The sequence below is a fragment of the Ixodes scapularis genome, unplaced genomic scaffold (genome assembly GCF_016920785.2).
Source record: "Ixodes scapularis isolate PalLabHiFi unplaced genomic scaffold, ASM1692078v2 PGA_scaffold9__187_contigs__length_104089568, whole genome shotgun sequence".
NCBI lineage: Eukaryota > Metazoa > Arthropoda > Arachnida > Ixodida > Ixodidae > Ixodes > Ixodes scapularis.
This window is the reverse complement of record NW_024609884.1, coordinates 20,783,489-20,797,699: the sequence shown is the minus strand read 5'-3', so window position 1 is coordinate 20,797,699 and position 14,211 is coordinate 20,783,489. Positions and strand designations below refer to the sequence as shown.

Below are 14,211 nucleotides of genomic sequence, written 5' to 3'. Positions count from 1 at the left end.
CAAGCTATTCATTTCCTTGTGTCACAGTTTCGTTCATTGCTATGAGCCGAGGGCAACTAATTCTGTTTCACCTCTCACCATCAGATTGTGCCGCCTCGAAAAGCCGTTTTCTAAAGCTTGGTGAAATCATGCATTATTACAGTTGATGCCTCTCTGTCGAACGATTTGTATCGTGTCCTTTGTTTTAAAGATGCCTTTAATTTTTTTTTCTTTTTTTTTTTTAGATGTTTAAACGTTTTGATTTATAAAAATTTGTTAATAAGTGGACTGCCGGACGCACGGCAAATGAATGATTCGGCTATTTTAATCTGGCCTTCAACGCCAAATCAACGCCGAACAGTCACCAAAGGGAGACAAAGGAGAGGTCAGTGATCAGTGGAAAGGCCGGAAACGTACCGCGCGGAGATCGGGAGGATACGCAAAGGGCAAAGATGCCCGAGAGCCCGAGAAGTTCGTAGCGTTCGTAGGAAAGGCGTCATTTGCGGCGTCACGGAAGGCCCCTTGTTGCCAGGGCAACCGATAGCCTACGGCCTACGTTTTTGTAGCATTTTGTTGTATTTTCTCTTGCCAGTCTGGTAATGAACAAAGCGCAAAATATTTATGAGCTTTGTTTGTTTCTGCGTCTGAAGTTTAGATAGAGACTCTTGGAGCTATCAGATTGTTGACGGGTCTGTTAACATATTATGAGGGTGACGCGCCGTCTCTCCTTTTCTCGGTTCCGTGCTTTTCTGTTTTTGTGTATGCTTCGCAGGAATGGTGGACCGTGTGGCAGCTTGATTTGTGTTTCCGAGCTTCGATGGGTGCGGGGAAGGCGGCCGAGTGTTGGCCTGGTTGCACCTGAGCCGATGGACGACACAATGTAGGCATTTAAGCAATCAGCTCCTTTATTTGTTCATTCTAGTCCAAGTTAGTGCAGCAGCGCTCCGAAACGGGCAGGATCCGTGGTCTAAAAAAAGAAGAAGAAAAAAAGAAAGTAGTAGGCTGATAGTCGGTGATGGCTGCGTCCGTCCAGCAGAACGGCAGCGTACCTGTTGCCTCGTCCTGTTTGCCCGAAATAGAGCAGATCATCCGGAAGCTCGAGCACGGGACCTCACTGATCAAATTCTACCAGAAGGGAAGGCCCGAAAAGCGAACCTTTGCGATCAAGCTCGAGACGAGACAAGTCATCTGGTGGCGGCCTGTCACAGGTAGAACCGTCGAAGAAGGAGCGGGTATGTAGCACCTCGTTCACTTTATCACACTTCTGGAGCTACAGTTCGTCTATCTGTGGCCCTGTCGCCGCATGAATCCGGTGCCAGACAAGTTCCGATGGAAACAGCTCGTAGACAGAGCAGTCTGGGCGAAGGGCGGCGTTGTTTTGAGAGCTAAATTTATCACGACGGCACGCTGATTGACGAAGACGTTATGCGCCTGGATTTCTTCTCTTGCTCGTAACGTGCACAAGATATTCTTGCGTGTGGACGGCGAGACTGTAATTTGAAATGCGACATCTGCTACGATAGATTGAAACAACCAACCAATGTTCATAAAAAAAGAAACAATATCATCGTCGACAGATGAATGTTTCATGGGATTCAGCCCCTTCGAGGTACCGGCCAGATCATGTTGTTCCTGTTTTCATTTTCTGTAATGATAAAACACGCGTATATATCACGCAGATATTATTCCATTAATCTTTTTAAAATTTTGCTGCCTGTGGATTACTGTGGGGCAGACCATTTGCGAACAACCCGAGAAACTCATTGGTGGTATCGTTTCAGTCGACCTACGCGAAGTGAAGGAAGTTCGGCTGGGCCGCAATTCCAAGATTTTCGACCGATGGCCAGAGGACGCCAGGAAGTGGGACCCGGCCCAGTGCTTCGTAATTTTTTATGGGAACACCTTCCGTCTCAAGACTCTTTCTTGTGTTGGTGAGTGTCTGTTATATTTCATATAAATGTCTTATTCACTCGAGATTCTACCATTTAGGATTCGCAATTGCTCAAAAATAACTCTTATCTTTTCATCATAAAGGATTCGCAGTTGCTCAAATTTAACTCTTCTATTTTTTCTTCAGATATACATTTAAAGGGATGCTGAACTGAAATTCGGAGCTCATGAATCAAAACTGGCGCTATAGGTGGGACGCTGCAAAATTAAAAAAAAACATCACTTGACAGCGATATCTCAAATGGATGGCCATATTTTTGTAAAAGATGTATGCCATTGAATACGACCGGCGAGGCCAACGAGACGTGATGTCATAGTTCTCATTTCCTCTCTTCTTCGCTTCGTCCCCTTGAGCTGGTCAACCGAAGCGAGGCCGGTTCCCCTCATTCTCAACTGTTCCGGGAGGATCGTGACATCACACTCCTCGCTTGATCGCGCCCTTCCTTTCCAAAAATACGGCCGTCCGTTTGAGGTATCGATGTATGAGTGATGTTTTGGAGGTCATAGCATCTCGTTCAACGCTTGTGCGGCCTTGTTTTGCGAAATCCAAATTTTGGTTCAGCATCCTTTTGAGCTAGTAGCCATATATACAGGAAGTCAAATAATAATCCTGAAACATGCCTTTAAAAGTTAACTATTCTATGGTGGTAGCAGCTAGCTCCTTGTGGATCTTGCTACATGGAGTCTGTGGAGTGGAGATAGTTGTTGTAAGAACGAACTTCTTAATCCGAGGGGTAGAAGAACCGATGTAGGTTGGCTTGCATGATGGATTTTTCACAATTATTTTCTATCTGCAAACGTTGTGAAAATTAAGTCACTAATGTACAAGTGATCTCACTCTGTGAATATCAGTTGCAAAGTTTTTCAATGTACCAGTCTTGGGACGTTTCATGAATGGATGGAGGTACTCTTTATATGGGGTGGTAGCTTGCCCCATGCAGATGTTATAACCAGGGTTTGCAGTTGCAGTGCTTGAATTTTGCTTGTGCAAGTGATTCTGGCTGGCTATGCTTGTTAGCTACTTCAGCCAAGGACTGCGAACAATGGATCCGTGGGATCCGGTACCTGACGTCCGACACAGTGACAGCACCTTACCCCCTCCAAGTAGAGCGCTGGCTTCGCAAGGAATTTTACAGCATGCAAAATCCCCGCAATGTGTAAGTACTCGAGCACATCTCTTGTTTTGGTCTGAGGTTGGTCATTCAAGTATAAGGGTTCCGACATCTGAGGCCTTGGCGTGGTCTCCAATGTGTTGTCAGTGAGTGAAACATTTCTCCAGTCCACTGTTTGGCAGCCCAGTGGAGAAAGGTCTTGTTTTTAGAGAGCTCTGCGGTTACGCTTCATGCGATTTGTCCTGTGCCATTCTGATGCGAAAGTAAAACTGTGGGGGTTGTTGCACCAAAGTACATGAATCTAATGAAATTTGAATAAGGTATTACTCAAATTAGACTACCTTCAGTTCATTCGGCAATGCTGTTATTCCTCCTTAAGTTATACTGTACTCATTTTCTCCACAAGAACCATGGTAAAAAGAGCTCGTTTCTTTGCACGGCGTTACTAATTTCATCCTTGATATGGTCAACTATGACACTTGCATGTACTATCGGGGGAAAAATGAAATGCGAACAGAGGAGCGCGTGACTCGCGGTACAGGCTGCACCGCCTGGAAGTGAACCTAGGGGCGAGGGTGCGTGGCCTACTTCGATGTGTTCACGCCCCTCGATTGGCGCTCCCCCAGCTTCGGCAGTGCGCTTCTCAGTGCGCTGAAAGCTGTCAACACTATCTTTGCCTGCTCGGCGAGTGCGGCGAGCTTCTTTGCACCGCACATGCTGAGCCAGCAAGGATAGCGGTGATAGCTTTCAGCGCACTAAGAGGCGCACTGCTGAAGCTTGGGGAGCGCAGAGGGAGGGGCGTGAGCACGTGAGAGTAGGCCACGCACCCTCGCTCCTAGACTCACTTCCAGGCGGCGCAGCCTGCACCGTGAGCCACGCACTCCTCTGTTCGCATTGCATTTTTCCCCGATAGTACATTAAAGATCAGTTATTTACTTGCATATACGTTAAAGATCAGTTATTTACTTGCATATACATTAAAGATCAGTTATTGGTTATTTAATTATTAGGGATGTGCAAATACTGCTTCGAATTGAAGAGCTCAGTGTCATCCCTAGCTTCAACACTGCTAAGAGAGCTGGCATGTCGTGCATTGCCTTTGCCCTGGGAAGGAATGACTTTGTGCTATTCGATTTAAACCTCCATTCATGTACTCCAAATTAAAATATATCAAATGCAAATCTTGTTAGAACTCTTTGCTCAGTGTATAAGCTATGTGCAGAGCTTGTTTTTTTTCCCCTTGGCTTTTTGATATAGTCTAAATTGTAAAACAAAAAGACATTCACAAACCTTTTTTTTTTTTTTTTAAATTTTAGTTCAAGTTTAGTTATTACAGAGCTGTCTTGACTGCTGTTATTGTGACCTCAGACAAAATGCCACAAAGTCGAAACAGTGAGTGTAAAATGATGTGTCACGTAAGGACATTGTGGAGTCTTCGACCAGGAAAAGTTGTGCAGCGAATTGGTAGGAGGACTGTACTCTCTTTCTGCAGATCTTAGGAAAGAAAATATTTCCTTCAGACATATTCTTCATTCCAGCTATTGTGTGTCACATGTCTAGCACTTCATCCTTGACAATTAATGTATATTCCTATATGTGAGTGATCAGGATCTCATTGTAAGATAAGGGTAAGGTTTTTCGGAAAATGTCATGCTTGCGAGATTTTTTTATGATAGGTAGAGATCCTGACTTCACTTAAATGCCTCTGCTTTTTAGGATATTAAACACGATTACATTTGCTTGGCTTTCCAGGATAACTCTAAAAGATCTCAAAGCATTCTTCCCAAGAGTCAACTGCAAGCTTTCGACGAACAAACTGAAAGAATACTTTCAGGTACGTAAACCAGTCTACTTGGATATATCGTCACACTTACAGATTTTCAACATTTGTAATCAGCGAAGAAAAAAAAAAAAAATTACTAAATTATTGCGAAAATAAACTGCATTGCCGAATGCTGAGTGTCAGCCCAAATGTAGCGGTCCAGACCAGGTGCCAAAGTATCGGAGCTTGCCGTTATTTAATTAAAAAGTTAGTTGCAATTTTCAAATATTTTAATTGGGAAAATGGGGCCCACTCCCGGTAGCTGATGCCATTAATATCTATGCTTTCGTTAGTTTCGTCGGCCGCCATTTCCTTGTTGAACATTTCCGAAAATTGTTTGTAACTTCTGAATCGGATAATGGCAAGCTCTGAAACTTTGGCATCTGGTTCAGTCTGCTACTTTACATTTGGGCAGAGATTGAGCGTTCGGTGATGCATACGTTTATTTTTGCGATGAAAAAACACTCTAAATGTTTTTGCGGACAACCGGTATTTGGAAAAGTTGCTCTTTTCAGGAAAAAAAGTGCTAAGCTTCTTAGGTTCTAGTGAGGATTGCTTTCAGGAATTCTTTTTGGTTTCCTTACTGCAGGAGGTCGACTCCAAACGTGCTGGTGAAATCGGCTTTGAAGGATTCGCGTCCCTCTATCATAACCTCATGTATGATAATAAGGTATTAACCTACAATGCAATTCCTCTTTCACCTTGTTGGAGCCCATTGTAATTTGTGTGTGTACTTGTTATTGCAGCTGTTTGCTGACTACTTCAAGCCTTTCTCGCAGGAGGATGCGAAGGTTACTCCGCAAGCCTTCGAGAGGTTTCTTTCGCAGGAGCAGAAGGTACACGAAATGCAATTAGTAGACACGGAAATTTAAGAAGGGTGCTTTCTTTCATCAGAAAATTTTTCATTTTTAGAGTAATAAAATTGGCCCCAGTTTTCAATCTACAAACTCAAGACCCTCATGCCTCTAATTTGAGTTAGAAAGGCTTGCTGGTCACTAATATGCAAACTATCTTGAGTAGACAATATACCACATCATGGTAAGACTTTATGTATGTCACCTGAACAATGTAAAAAAACCGAGCAAGTGCCCGCCCAAAAGAGATAATCTTGAGAAAATGGATGATGGGTGCTTGTTACTTCTGAGACAGAAAAGCAGGAGCAGCATGTGGTAGGATGGTTCGACAGAATGGTATAGGAGCAGTATAGGAATCTGTCGGAACCTCTGGCTTTTAAAGCAGATGCTCTGCTCAGCTTGCTTTGCGCCAGTATTCTCGTATCAAGCTTCTCTGCTTTGCACCGGTGCACATGTGGAAAGTTTTACCACTTTGCACCGGCGCACATGTGGAATGCTTCACCGCTTTGCATCGGTGTGGGTGTGTAGAGCTTCACCACTTTGCATCGGCATGCATGTGTAAGGCTTCACTGCTTTTCACCGGTTGTTCTTAAAGGGTAACTGCAAAGAAAAAAAAGTGTTTTTTTAAACAGCCTAGGTGGGACAAGCATTCACACGACAAATCTTCCGTGAACAAACAATTTTTTTTAGCAATATTTACGCCACAGGACGTAATTTAGTTGGAGTCACAACTTCTCCACATTTGAAACTCCTGCTCTTCCGAAGCACGCGGAGTGGCTGTTATACGCCACTCCGTGACGTATAGCAGCCACTACGTGACGTGACGTACAATACCAACTTTGTGGCGTGCAATTTAAAACGGACAAAATAGCCGCAAACCAAAAATCGGTCTAGCGCAATAAATATTGCTGTAAAAAATATTGTTTTTGGCGGAAAATTTTGTTTTGTGACATGTTTGTCCCAATTAGGTTGTTTAAAAATTCATTTATTTTTCTTTGCAGTTACCCTTTAATAAGTGGCTGACGCTGAGGGGCATGTCAGTTAGCTCGGTGGGCTCTAAAAGCTTGCTAAGATGTTTCAAGATTAGTTGCTGTGCACTTATTGCTAAATGGGTGTGTGCTTGGGTTTTTATGCTTTTTGCCTCTGGGGGGTAAAACCATTTGGGTAATCTTTATTAACGGCGAGAGGTTTGGTATCGCTGGCTGGTGGAATTTTTTCTCAACCCAAAGTGAGGATACTCCAACTTCCTCTGCTGGTGCAAGCATGTACAATGTCAAGCTTCTATGCACTATTAGCGTGAACTAGAAAGGATTGAGCGGGGCCACCGGAGGGCTATTTCTGAAGCTCCACATGTGGAAAAATTATTAGAAGGTGCTATGAGCGAAGTGGTTTGGAACCCAGTCCCGCTTTGCCGTGCGTTGCTGCTGATTTTGCTGAACGTCGAAGGCTATTTTGGATAGACTTCGAAGGTTATTGGGGGATTGTCATTGATTTAGGGAAAATCATAGTTCCTGCTGGCATTGTCTCTCGTATTTGCATAAACAGCAGACGCTTGTTTATGCATAAACAAACATCATACTTGTATTTCCATAAACAAGGAGTAAACAAGCTCTATAATATAAGCTCTTCACCAAACACAGAAAATTTTTAACACAGAATGTATTTTATCAGCAGTTTTCTAGGAAAGAAGTGTTGCGTTCCAGCGCTGCGCTTGACCAGCACACAGATCAAGGTCGTAGAGACAATAGAACTCCGGGCTGTATTCTTTATAAGACCTAGATGTCACACGTCGCATCACTACATAACGTCACCATGACCCGACGTGTCGTCACAATGCCATACGGCATCGCGACGATACCTTGACGTCAACTTCATCGTCGACGTCGGCAATGTGTGTTACACGACATCAAGACTGCATTATGACGTCATTTCGCATTGCAAACCAAGTCGATGTCAACGTTGACAACGACGGCGTCCTTGTTGTCAATGCGACTTCATAAAGACGCTTGGCGTCAGGTTGTCGACGTGATGCAACTCGACGTCCCGTCAACTTCACTGCGTCGATGTTACACGACATCAAGATTCCGTCATGACGGTAAATCGACGTTGATATTGGCGAAGGGGGCAACCTTACACAATGTCAAGGCTTCGTCGTGACGTCGTTGTGATGTTGGCATTGACGACGATGTCACGCGACGTCAGGACGATGTTAACGTGATGTCATAGTGGCGTTTGACGTTGCGTGGGGTGTCGACGTCGTCCTCGACGCGACGCGGCGTCACGATGGTGTTACAACGGCGGCTTAATGTCGCGTAATGGCGCCGTTCTCGACGCGACACAATCTCACGACCGCGTTACAACAGTGCTCGTCCTCGACGGAATGCAGCGTTACGATAGCATCATGGTGCCGTGTAACGTCTTCATTGACGACGACGTTGTGGTGTCATCGTAACATCACGTCGTCGTAACGTTGTGTTTTGACTTGACCTCTGACATCAAGATTATAAAAAATTATAGAGCTGTTCTACTTCACATGAAGGTGGAGGACCGGTGAAGTTGTTATTTTTTTTTATGTATAGGACGATGCCTTGACGATGACGTCTAGGACGACCTCAAGGGTGACTTCTAGGACGACGCCTAGAGGACGACATCTAGGACGACCTCAAGGACAACTTTTAGGACGACTTCGAGGATGACGCCTAAAGGACAATGTCTAGGACAACCTCAAGGATGACTTCTAGGACGACCTCGAGGACGAAACCTAGGAAGATCTCTCAAATGACTTCTAGGACGACCTCGAGGACAACCTTGAGGACGACCTCAAGGACGACCTCTAGGTCGACTTCGAGGATGAGGCCTAGAGGACGACTTCTAGGATGACCTCAAGGACAACGCCTAGGACGATCTTGAGGACGATGCCTTGACATGATGACAAGGGATCAGGACCTCACTATCTAATAATGCCATGGAAGGCTGACTCACGCTGGTTGCCCCCTCTTTTTATTTTTATTTATTCATACTTGCCACGACCAATGGGGAGTTTTCTGTCAACATCCGTGGACACATTTTTTTCCCAGATCCTAGTGCATAACAGCTTTGCTGTGAAAACAGTATAGCCCCTAAAGGGCTATAGTGCCCATATGACCTTGACCTGTGTATCAATCGAGCTTAATGCTTGAGGATAAGGGCCAAGCATGGCGGTGGAACCTAGAGCATTTTTCGTGGAAATGAGCTGATAGAGCACATTCTGTGTTAAAAACATTTTATCAATCCTTCGTTTAGTTCGCTGGTTCTAAATTAGACTCGTCGCATATAAAAGGAAGGATGTACCAGGTACGTACTCTGACAGGTGAAACCTTATTTGCCATCGCAATACGAGGTTGTCGGAGTGGCAAAAATTAAGTTCTTCGTCTCAAAATTTAAGCCAAGAAGGGCCGAAGTCTGCTCTTATCATCGCCAACTCGAGCAAGTTGCTACGCCGAAAATCCAGGCGAGCCAAGCCACTTCGATCGCAGCACCACCACGCCAACTTTCCCCATTCTGAGCTTCAACTGGAAGCATGAGTGGAGCCTGTAGCTTGCTCCACTCAATCATTTCTAGTTCGCTCTAGCAGTATGAAAATTCAAACCTAACCGCATGGGTAGCACATGCACTAACCAGAGTTAGGATAAAGCAGAAGCACACCTAGCGAGCTTCTCTCCATGAATTGTAGTAAAAGTGAGGCTCGATTTTTTATTTGCACTGAATTCTTCTTTGTATCATAGCAAGTATTGGGACAAACATACTTTCAATAATGTGCTTTATAAGTTTACCTCCAGCTTAATAGATTCAGGGGACAATTTGATTGCAAGTAGAACCAAAGTCTGGTAGTCTTCCACATGCAGCTCTGCACTAGTTTAAGCTGCTGCTGGCTTTAAGACATCATAATAAATTAAAACAACTATTGTTGCAACCTGAAAAAAAAAAATCGTTTTTTTAATTTGTTTTTTTAAAGGTCAACTTTTCACACATGGTACCAAAATGTGTAGGAATTTATGCATCATGCAGAAAATTCATAATTTCCTTGTTATGAGCTTGCATGCTCTTTGTATAACATGGTTTCTTGCCAGTCTTTCTCTATATACAGTAATCGCCTTGTGACTTTTGCTTTTCAGGAGTTGGTTTGCAACTTCTACGCTAAGTTTATACGTCGGTGAAGATCAAGTTGCAGTATTCCACGTAAAAGTATTTCAGTTCAGAGTAATGGTATTACATACATGCTCTCATCTTTTTTCTTTTTTCATAAATTAGATTATTGTAGAAAAGCAGTGAGAGTTGAAAGAAAGTACAATCTAGTGGCTTGGCATTAATGTTCATTCAGTTGCTATCCCAAACAAAGTTTCTTAGTGTAACATTCTCAGGTTTCTTTCATGCTTATATTTTGATGTATGCCACAATATGTTTCAGGAACCTGCGTTGGAAGACGAGCAGTCAATGAGCAAGTTCATGCGTGACTACCTTCAAGATCCTCTTCGGGATGCCCAAGAGCCTTACTTCACTGTTCCTGAGGTCTGCGCAATATCCTTATTCTGAACTGATTAAGTGTCGTGCAACTGCGATCACACGCTGTTTACTCATGTACAATGAGACTGGTCTATGAAGTAAGCTTTCTTAGATGTTGATAAGGAACTTTGTTTTTTTTCTTGAATCCTATAGTTCCTGGACTTTCTGTTCTCGAAACAAAACGAAATATGGGACAGCAAGCATAACCAGGTGAACCAAGACATGACGCAGCCCCTAACGCATTACTGGGTGGCATCTTCACACAACACGTAAGAGGACAGTTCTCACCTGTGCTCGCTCCCTCATGTTCTAGACACCATTAATTTTGCGTCTGCTTTGTTTTTGCAGGTACCTCACTGGGGATCAGGTGAAGAGTGAATCGTCTACGGAAGCTTATGCCAGGTGTCTTTCCATGAGCTGCCGGTGTATTGAGCGTAAGGCTATTTGGAAACATTGTTTTGTCACAGTTAAATTCAAGTCACATTTTGCAAATCTACTCATGCTCCATTATACTGCTTTTGGGCTTTTAGTGTTGGTTTTATAGGCAACAATCAAACATAATTATATTCTGTTTTCTTTTTAATTTTGGGCAGTCGACTGTTGGGATGGACCTGATGGAATGCCCTACGTGTACCATGGTCACACACTGACAACCAAGATTAGGTTCATTGATGTCATCAAGGCTATCAAGGAGCACGCCTTTGTCGTGTCAGAGTAAGTGTCATATCTTTATCCGAGCATCTGATAAGATGGATCAATTTGGTAAATTGTATTTGTAAGATGTAACCTGTTGCTAAACTTATAATTTCGAAAACTGATGTCTACATAGTGTATTCTAATACTGGGCTGGTAGATTATCTGAGCAAAGAAATGTGGACTGTAAACATTAATCTCTCACTGTGAATTGTAGGTATCCTGTCATCTTGTCAATTGAAAACCACTGCACCTTGCCACAACAAAGGAAAATGGCTAACTTGTTTCAAGAGGTATTTGGAGGTAGGTCATTCCTTAACAATAGGTACACAATCTGGTGGTTTTAGTATCCGTGAGTGAACAGTTGCATAACAGTTACATAATCAGGACTGAGTAAATGGTCCCGATTGGTTTTTGGAACACATTCTTACCTACAGGGAGTATGCTGGACTTCGTTGGCCACAGCATACAAACGGTTGCCATTCCATACTGCTAGCTCCACATAGCAGGGACCCCCAGAAATGCTGTGTCATTGATGTTGGTGTGGAACTCATTCTGGAAGAGCATTTTTCAATGAACCGGGCATCTGTAGTGTTTGATGAGTAGTATCTTCTAGGGGTGGCTGTTTGCGTGTTACAGCTGACGAAGCCTGGCATATTGTCGAGACCGGTTATAACGAAATAACGGTTACACCGAAGCGATCACGATTTCTCATTCCCTTTTGTACTTCGTTATAACCTAAGTCGGTTATAACGAAATAGCGGATATAGCGAAGTGATTTTCAGTTCCCATTGACTTCATTATAACCGGTCTCGACAGTAGTTAGTGTGGACAAACCATACATACCAGAGCGTGGCATCTTTATTTCTTTTCTTAATATTGTACTATAATTTGCACACATTAATACCATACTTCTCATTCTCAATCCTTATAATAAAGTGTCCTCATTGCTCAAATATTTTTTTTTTTTGTGCTTCAGAAATGCTTTTGACACAACCTATTGAACGAGACGGCACTAGGATGCCATCACCGGAGCAACTGAAACGAAAGATTATCATCAAGGTAGGATGACCCTTTCATCTCTCAGCCTTGCCAAGGCCAACATTCCTTGATTCTTGTTTGACATTTGCTGAAATTAGCTTCTGTATATATATACCACACACCTAATGTATTGTTTTTCTTGTGTTTATTATAAATCTGCTAAGAATAAATACTTTTATTATAGTCTTTTCCTTTATAATGCAAGATATTCTGGTAGCACCACTGGAATATTTCTTTTATGAACACTTTTACTTGCAGCATAAGAAGCTCCCAGAGGGAACAGATGAAAAGGTGATCGTCACCAGGAGTGATGAAGGTAAACTCTTTTCCTTTTTCTCTTGTTTTTTTTTTTTTTTTTTCATGAACAGTATTTACAATGCTTTTCATTTTCAATACCTGTACAGGAGGTCAGGAGACCGATGTCAGCAATGCTGTCAAAAATGGAATCCTCTTCCTTGAAGATCCGGTCGACAAAGTAAGTTTGACTTTGTCTTTTGGAAGTCCTGCTAGAACCTGCCAATCTTATGGGCTGTTTTGGGTAAAAGAGGCTTCTTTTCTGCTACCTTTTGGAACACTTTAATGGGACACTTTCTTTGGGCCATCAGATGAGTATCTAATATTTTTTCAGAGAAATTGTTGTAAATAAATTTGCTGATTTGTAATGACAGGTAATGACCTTAGTTTGTATTGTTTCGGCACTTTCGTTCCTTGTGTTTCACACTCCTTAGGTGTAGTTTTTACAGTCGACTTCTTTTAATTCGACCTTGACGGGACATGCGGAAATGGGTCGAATTGTCCGAAAGTCGAATTAAAAGATGCGTGCGAAATTCGTAATACCCAGCGCTTTAGAATAGGTGGACTAACTTTTTCCGATGAACCATTGCACATTGCCGCATCGTGGTGTCAGCGGCTCTGTATGTCCTTCGCGTATTCGGTGTGGTGTCAGCAGCGGTGACCGTCGGCCGGCGCCGCCACCGCTGGTGCCCTTGCCATTGCAACGCTGCTGCGGAGTGGTGCTCGCTGCTCCGCAGTGGTGTTTCAATGGTTGTGTGTATCGGCGCCGCCACCGCCGGCAACCATTGCAACACCGCTGCGGAGCAGCGGTGTTGTAATGGTTGTTTTGTGTTGAAACCCGCCATGTCCCGTGTCTCAACATGTTCACTCGTCGTGCTTCAAAATTTGAAAACTGGTTTTTTCGCTGTTGGGCGCGGAAGATGGCGCTTGTAACTTGCCCACTGCATAATTCGTAAAGAAAAGGACAGTTTTTGTGTGTCACGCATGGCCAATCGTGCTTGTGACTTGCCCATTGCCGGTTCTCTCTAGGTCGAATTAACTAATATTTTATATTTCAAGATTGAAATAACGAGTTTCTTTTTCTATAGAAATGTATGGGCTTTTACCAGGACCTTCGAACAGGGTCGAATTAACGCAAGTCGCCTGTACCTTGGTAAATAAGTACTAAAGATAAAATACAGCTGCAGTCACAAATTGGCCGCATAAATTGCCTGTTTTGCTACATTATTTTCTTGAAGAGTTTCTCTTCCCATCGCCACTGTGCTAGGGCGACAAAAAACTAGGTATAACATAACAAACAAGTGGCATGTTAAAAAAAAAAGTATTCTGTTTGTGGTGTTCTCTTCTGTATATTGTTTTTTCTGTACAGCAACGAGAACTAAATCAATTATGCAAAACTGCGACAAAACATTGGTCTGAAGGTTGCCTCTAGATTACAGGAATTCGATACATGCCAATGATTTTTTCGGCACAAAAATTTGAATGGAGCACTCGGAACATATGGGAATGGCCATGCTATCACAAGCAGGCTGCTCTAACATTTAGCTACTGAAGATCTCTGTTGCTTGCATCCATGTCACAGTCAGCATTTTCTCTGGGAACGTGGAGGGTAGTTCAGTTGATCCTGTTCTCTCGACAGGAGTGGCGGGCCCACTTCTTCATGCTGACTCAGAACCGGATGTACTATGCGGAGGAGCAACAAGCCCAGGATGAAGAGGACGAGGGCGAAGGTGACGGCACTGGGCTACAGCAGCAGCGTGAGGTACTGCACTGGGCCACTTCCTCAAAGCACAGCAGTGAGGGAGTTACCGAAGCTCTGTTTTAGTTGGAAGATGTTTTGTACGTTGTTCTCAAACTCGTTACCTTTAAATTGGAAATTACTTCCTCGCAACGAGACCCTTGGAGTTAAATAGCTTGAGTATGT

General features: G+C 43.4%; 1 protein-coding gene across 7 annotated transcripts in view; it reads left to right on the top strand.

Moving 5' to 3' along the window:
- The first annotated feature begins 668 nt into the window (after positions 1–668).
- LOC8024678 (1-phosphatidylinositol 4,5-bisphosphate phosphodiesterase gamma-1) overlaps positions 669–14,211 on the top strand; it is a 33,350-nt gene continuing 19,807 nt past the window's right edge. For 6 of the 7 annotated variants that reach the window (XR_005798730.2, XR_003917800.4, XR_003917799.4 and 3 more), the window contains exons 1-15: positions 671–1,211; positions 1,761–1,910; positions 2,948–3,086; positions 4,794–4,875; positions 5,453–5,533; positions 5,610–5,699; positions 10,164–10,265; positions 10,413–10,528; positions 10,608–10,693; positions 10,853–10,973; positions 11,170–11,255; positions 11,932–12,014; positions 12,252–12,309; positions 12,398–12,468; positions 13,927–14,049. Coding sequence is in view for 3 of the 7 variants with exons in the window: in XM_029975124.4 (XP_029830984.1) it covers positions 995–1,211; positions 1,761–1,910; positions 2,948–3,086; positions 4,794–4,875; positions 5,453–5,533; positions 5,610–5,699; positions 10,164–10,265; positions 10,413–10,528; positions 10,608–10,693; positions 10,853–10,973; positions 11,170–11,255; positions 11,932–12,014; positions 12,252–12,309; positions 12,398–12,468; positions 13,927–14,049 (1,605 nt within the window). In the remaining 4 variants the exon portion in view is untranslated. Of the gene's footprint in view, positions 1,212–1,760; positions 1,911–2,947; positions 3,087–4,793; positions 4,876–5,452; positions 5,534–5,609; positions 5,700–10,163; positions 10,266–10,412; positions 10,529–10,607; positions 10,694–10,852; positions 10,974–11,169; positions 11,256–11,931; positions 12,015–12,251; positions 12,310–12,397; positions 12,469–13,926; positions 14,050–14,211 lie in introns of all 7 variants that reach the window. The other variant, XM_029975127.4, reaches the window with a different exon arrangement.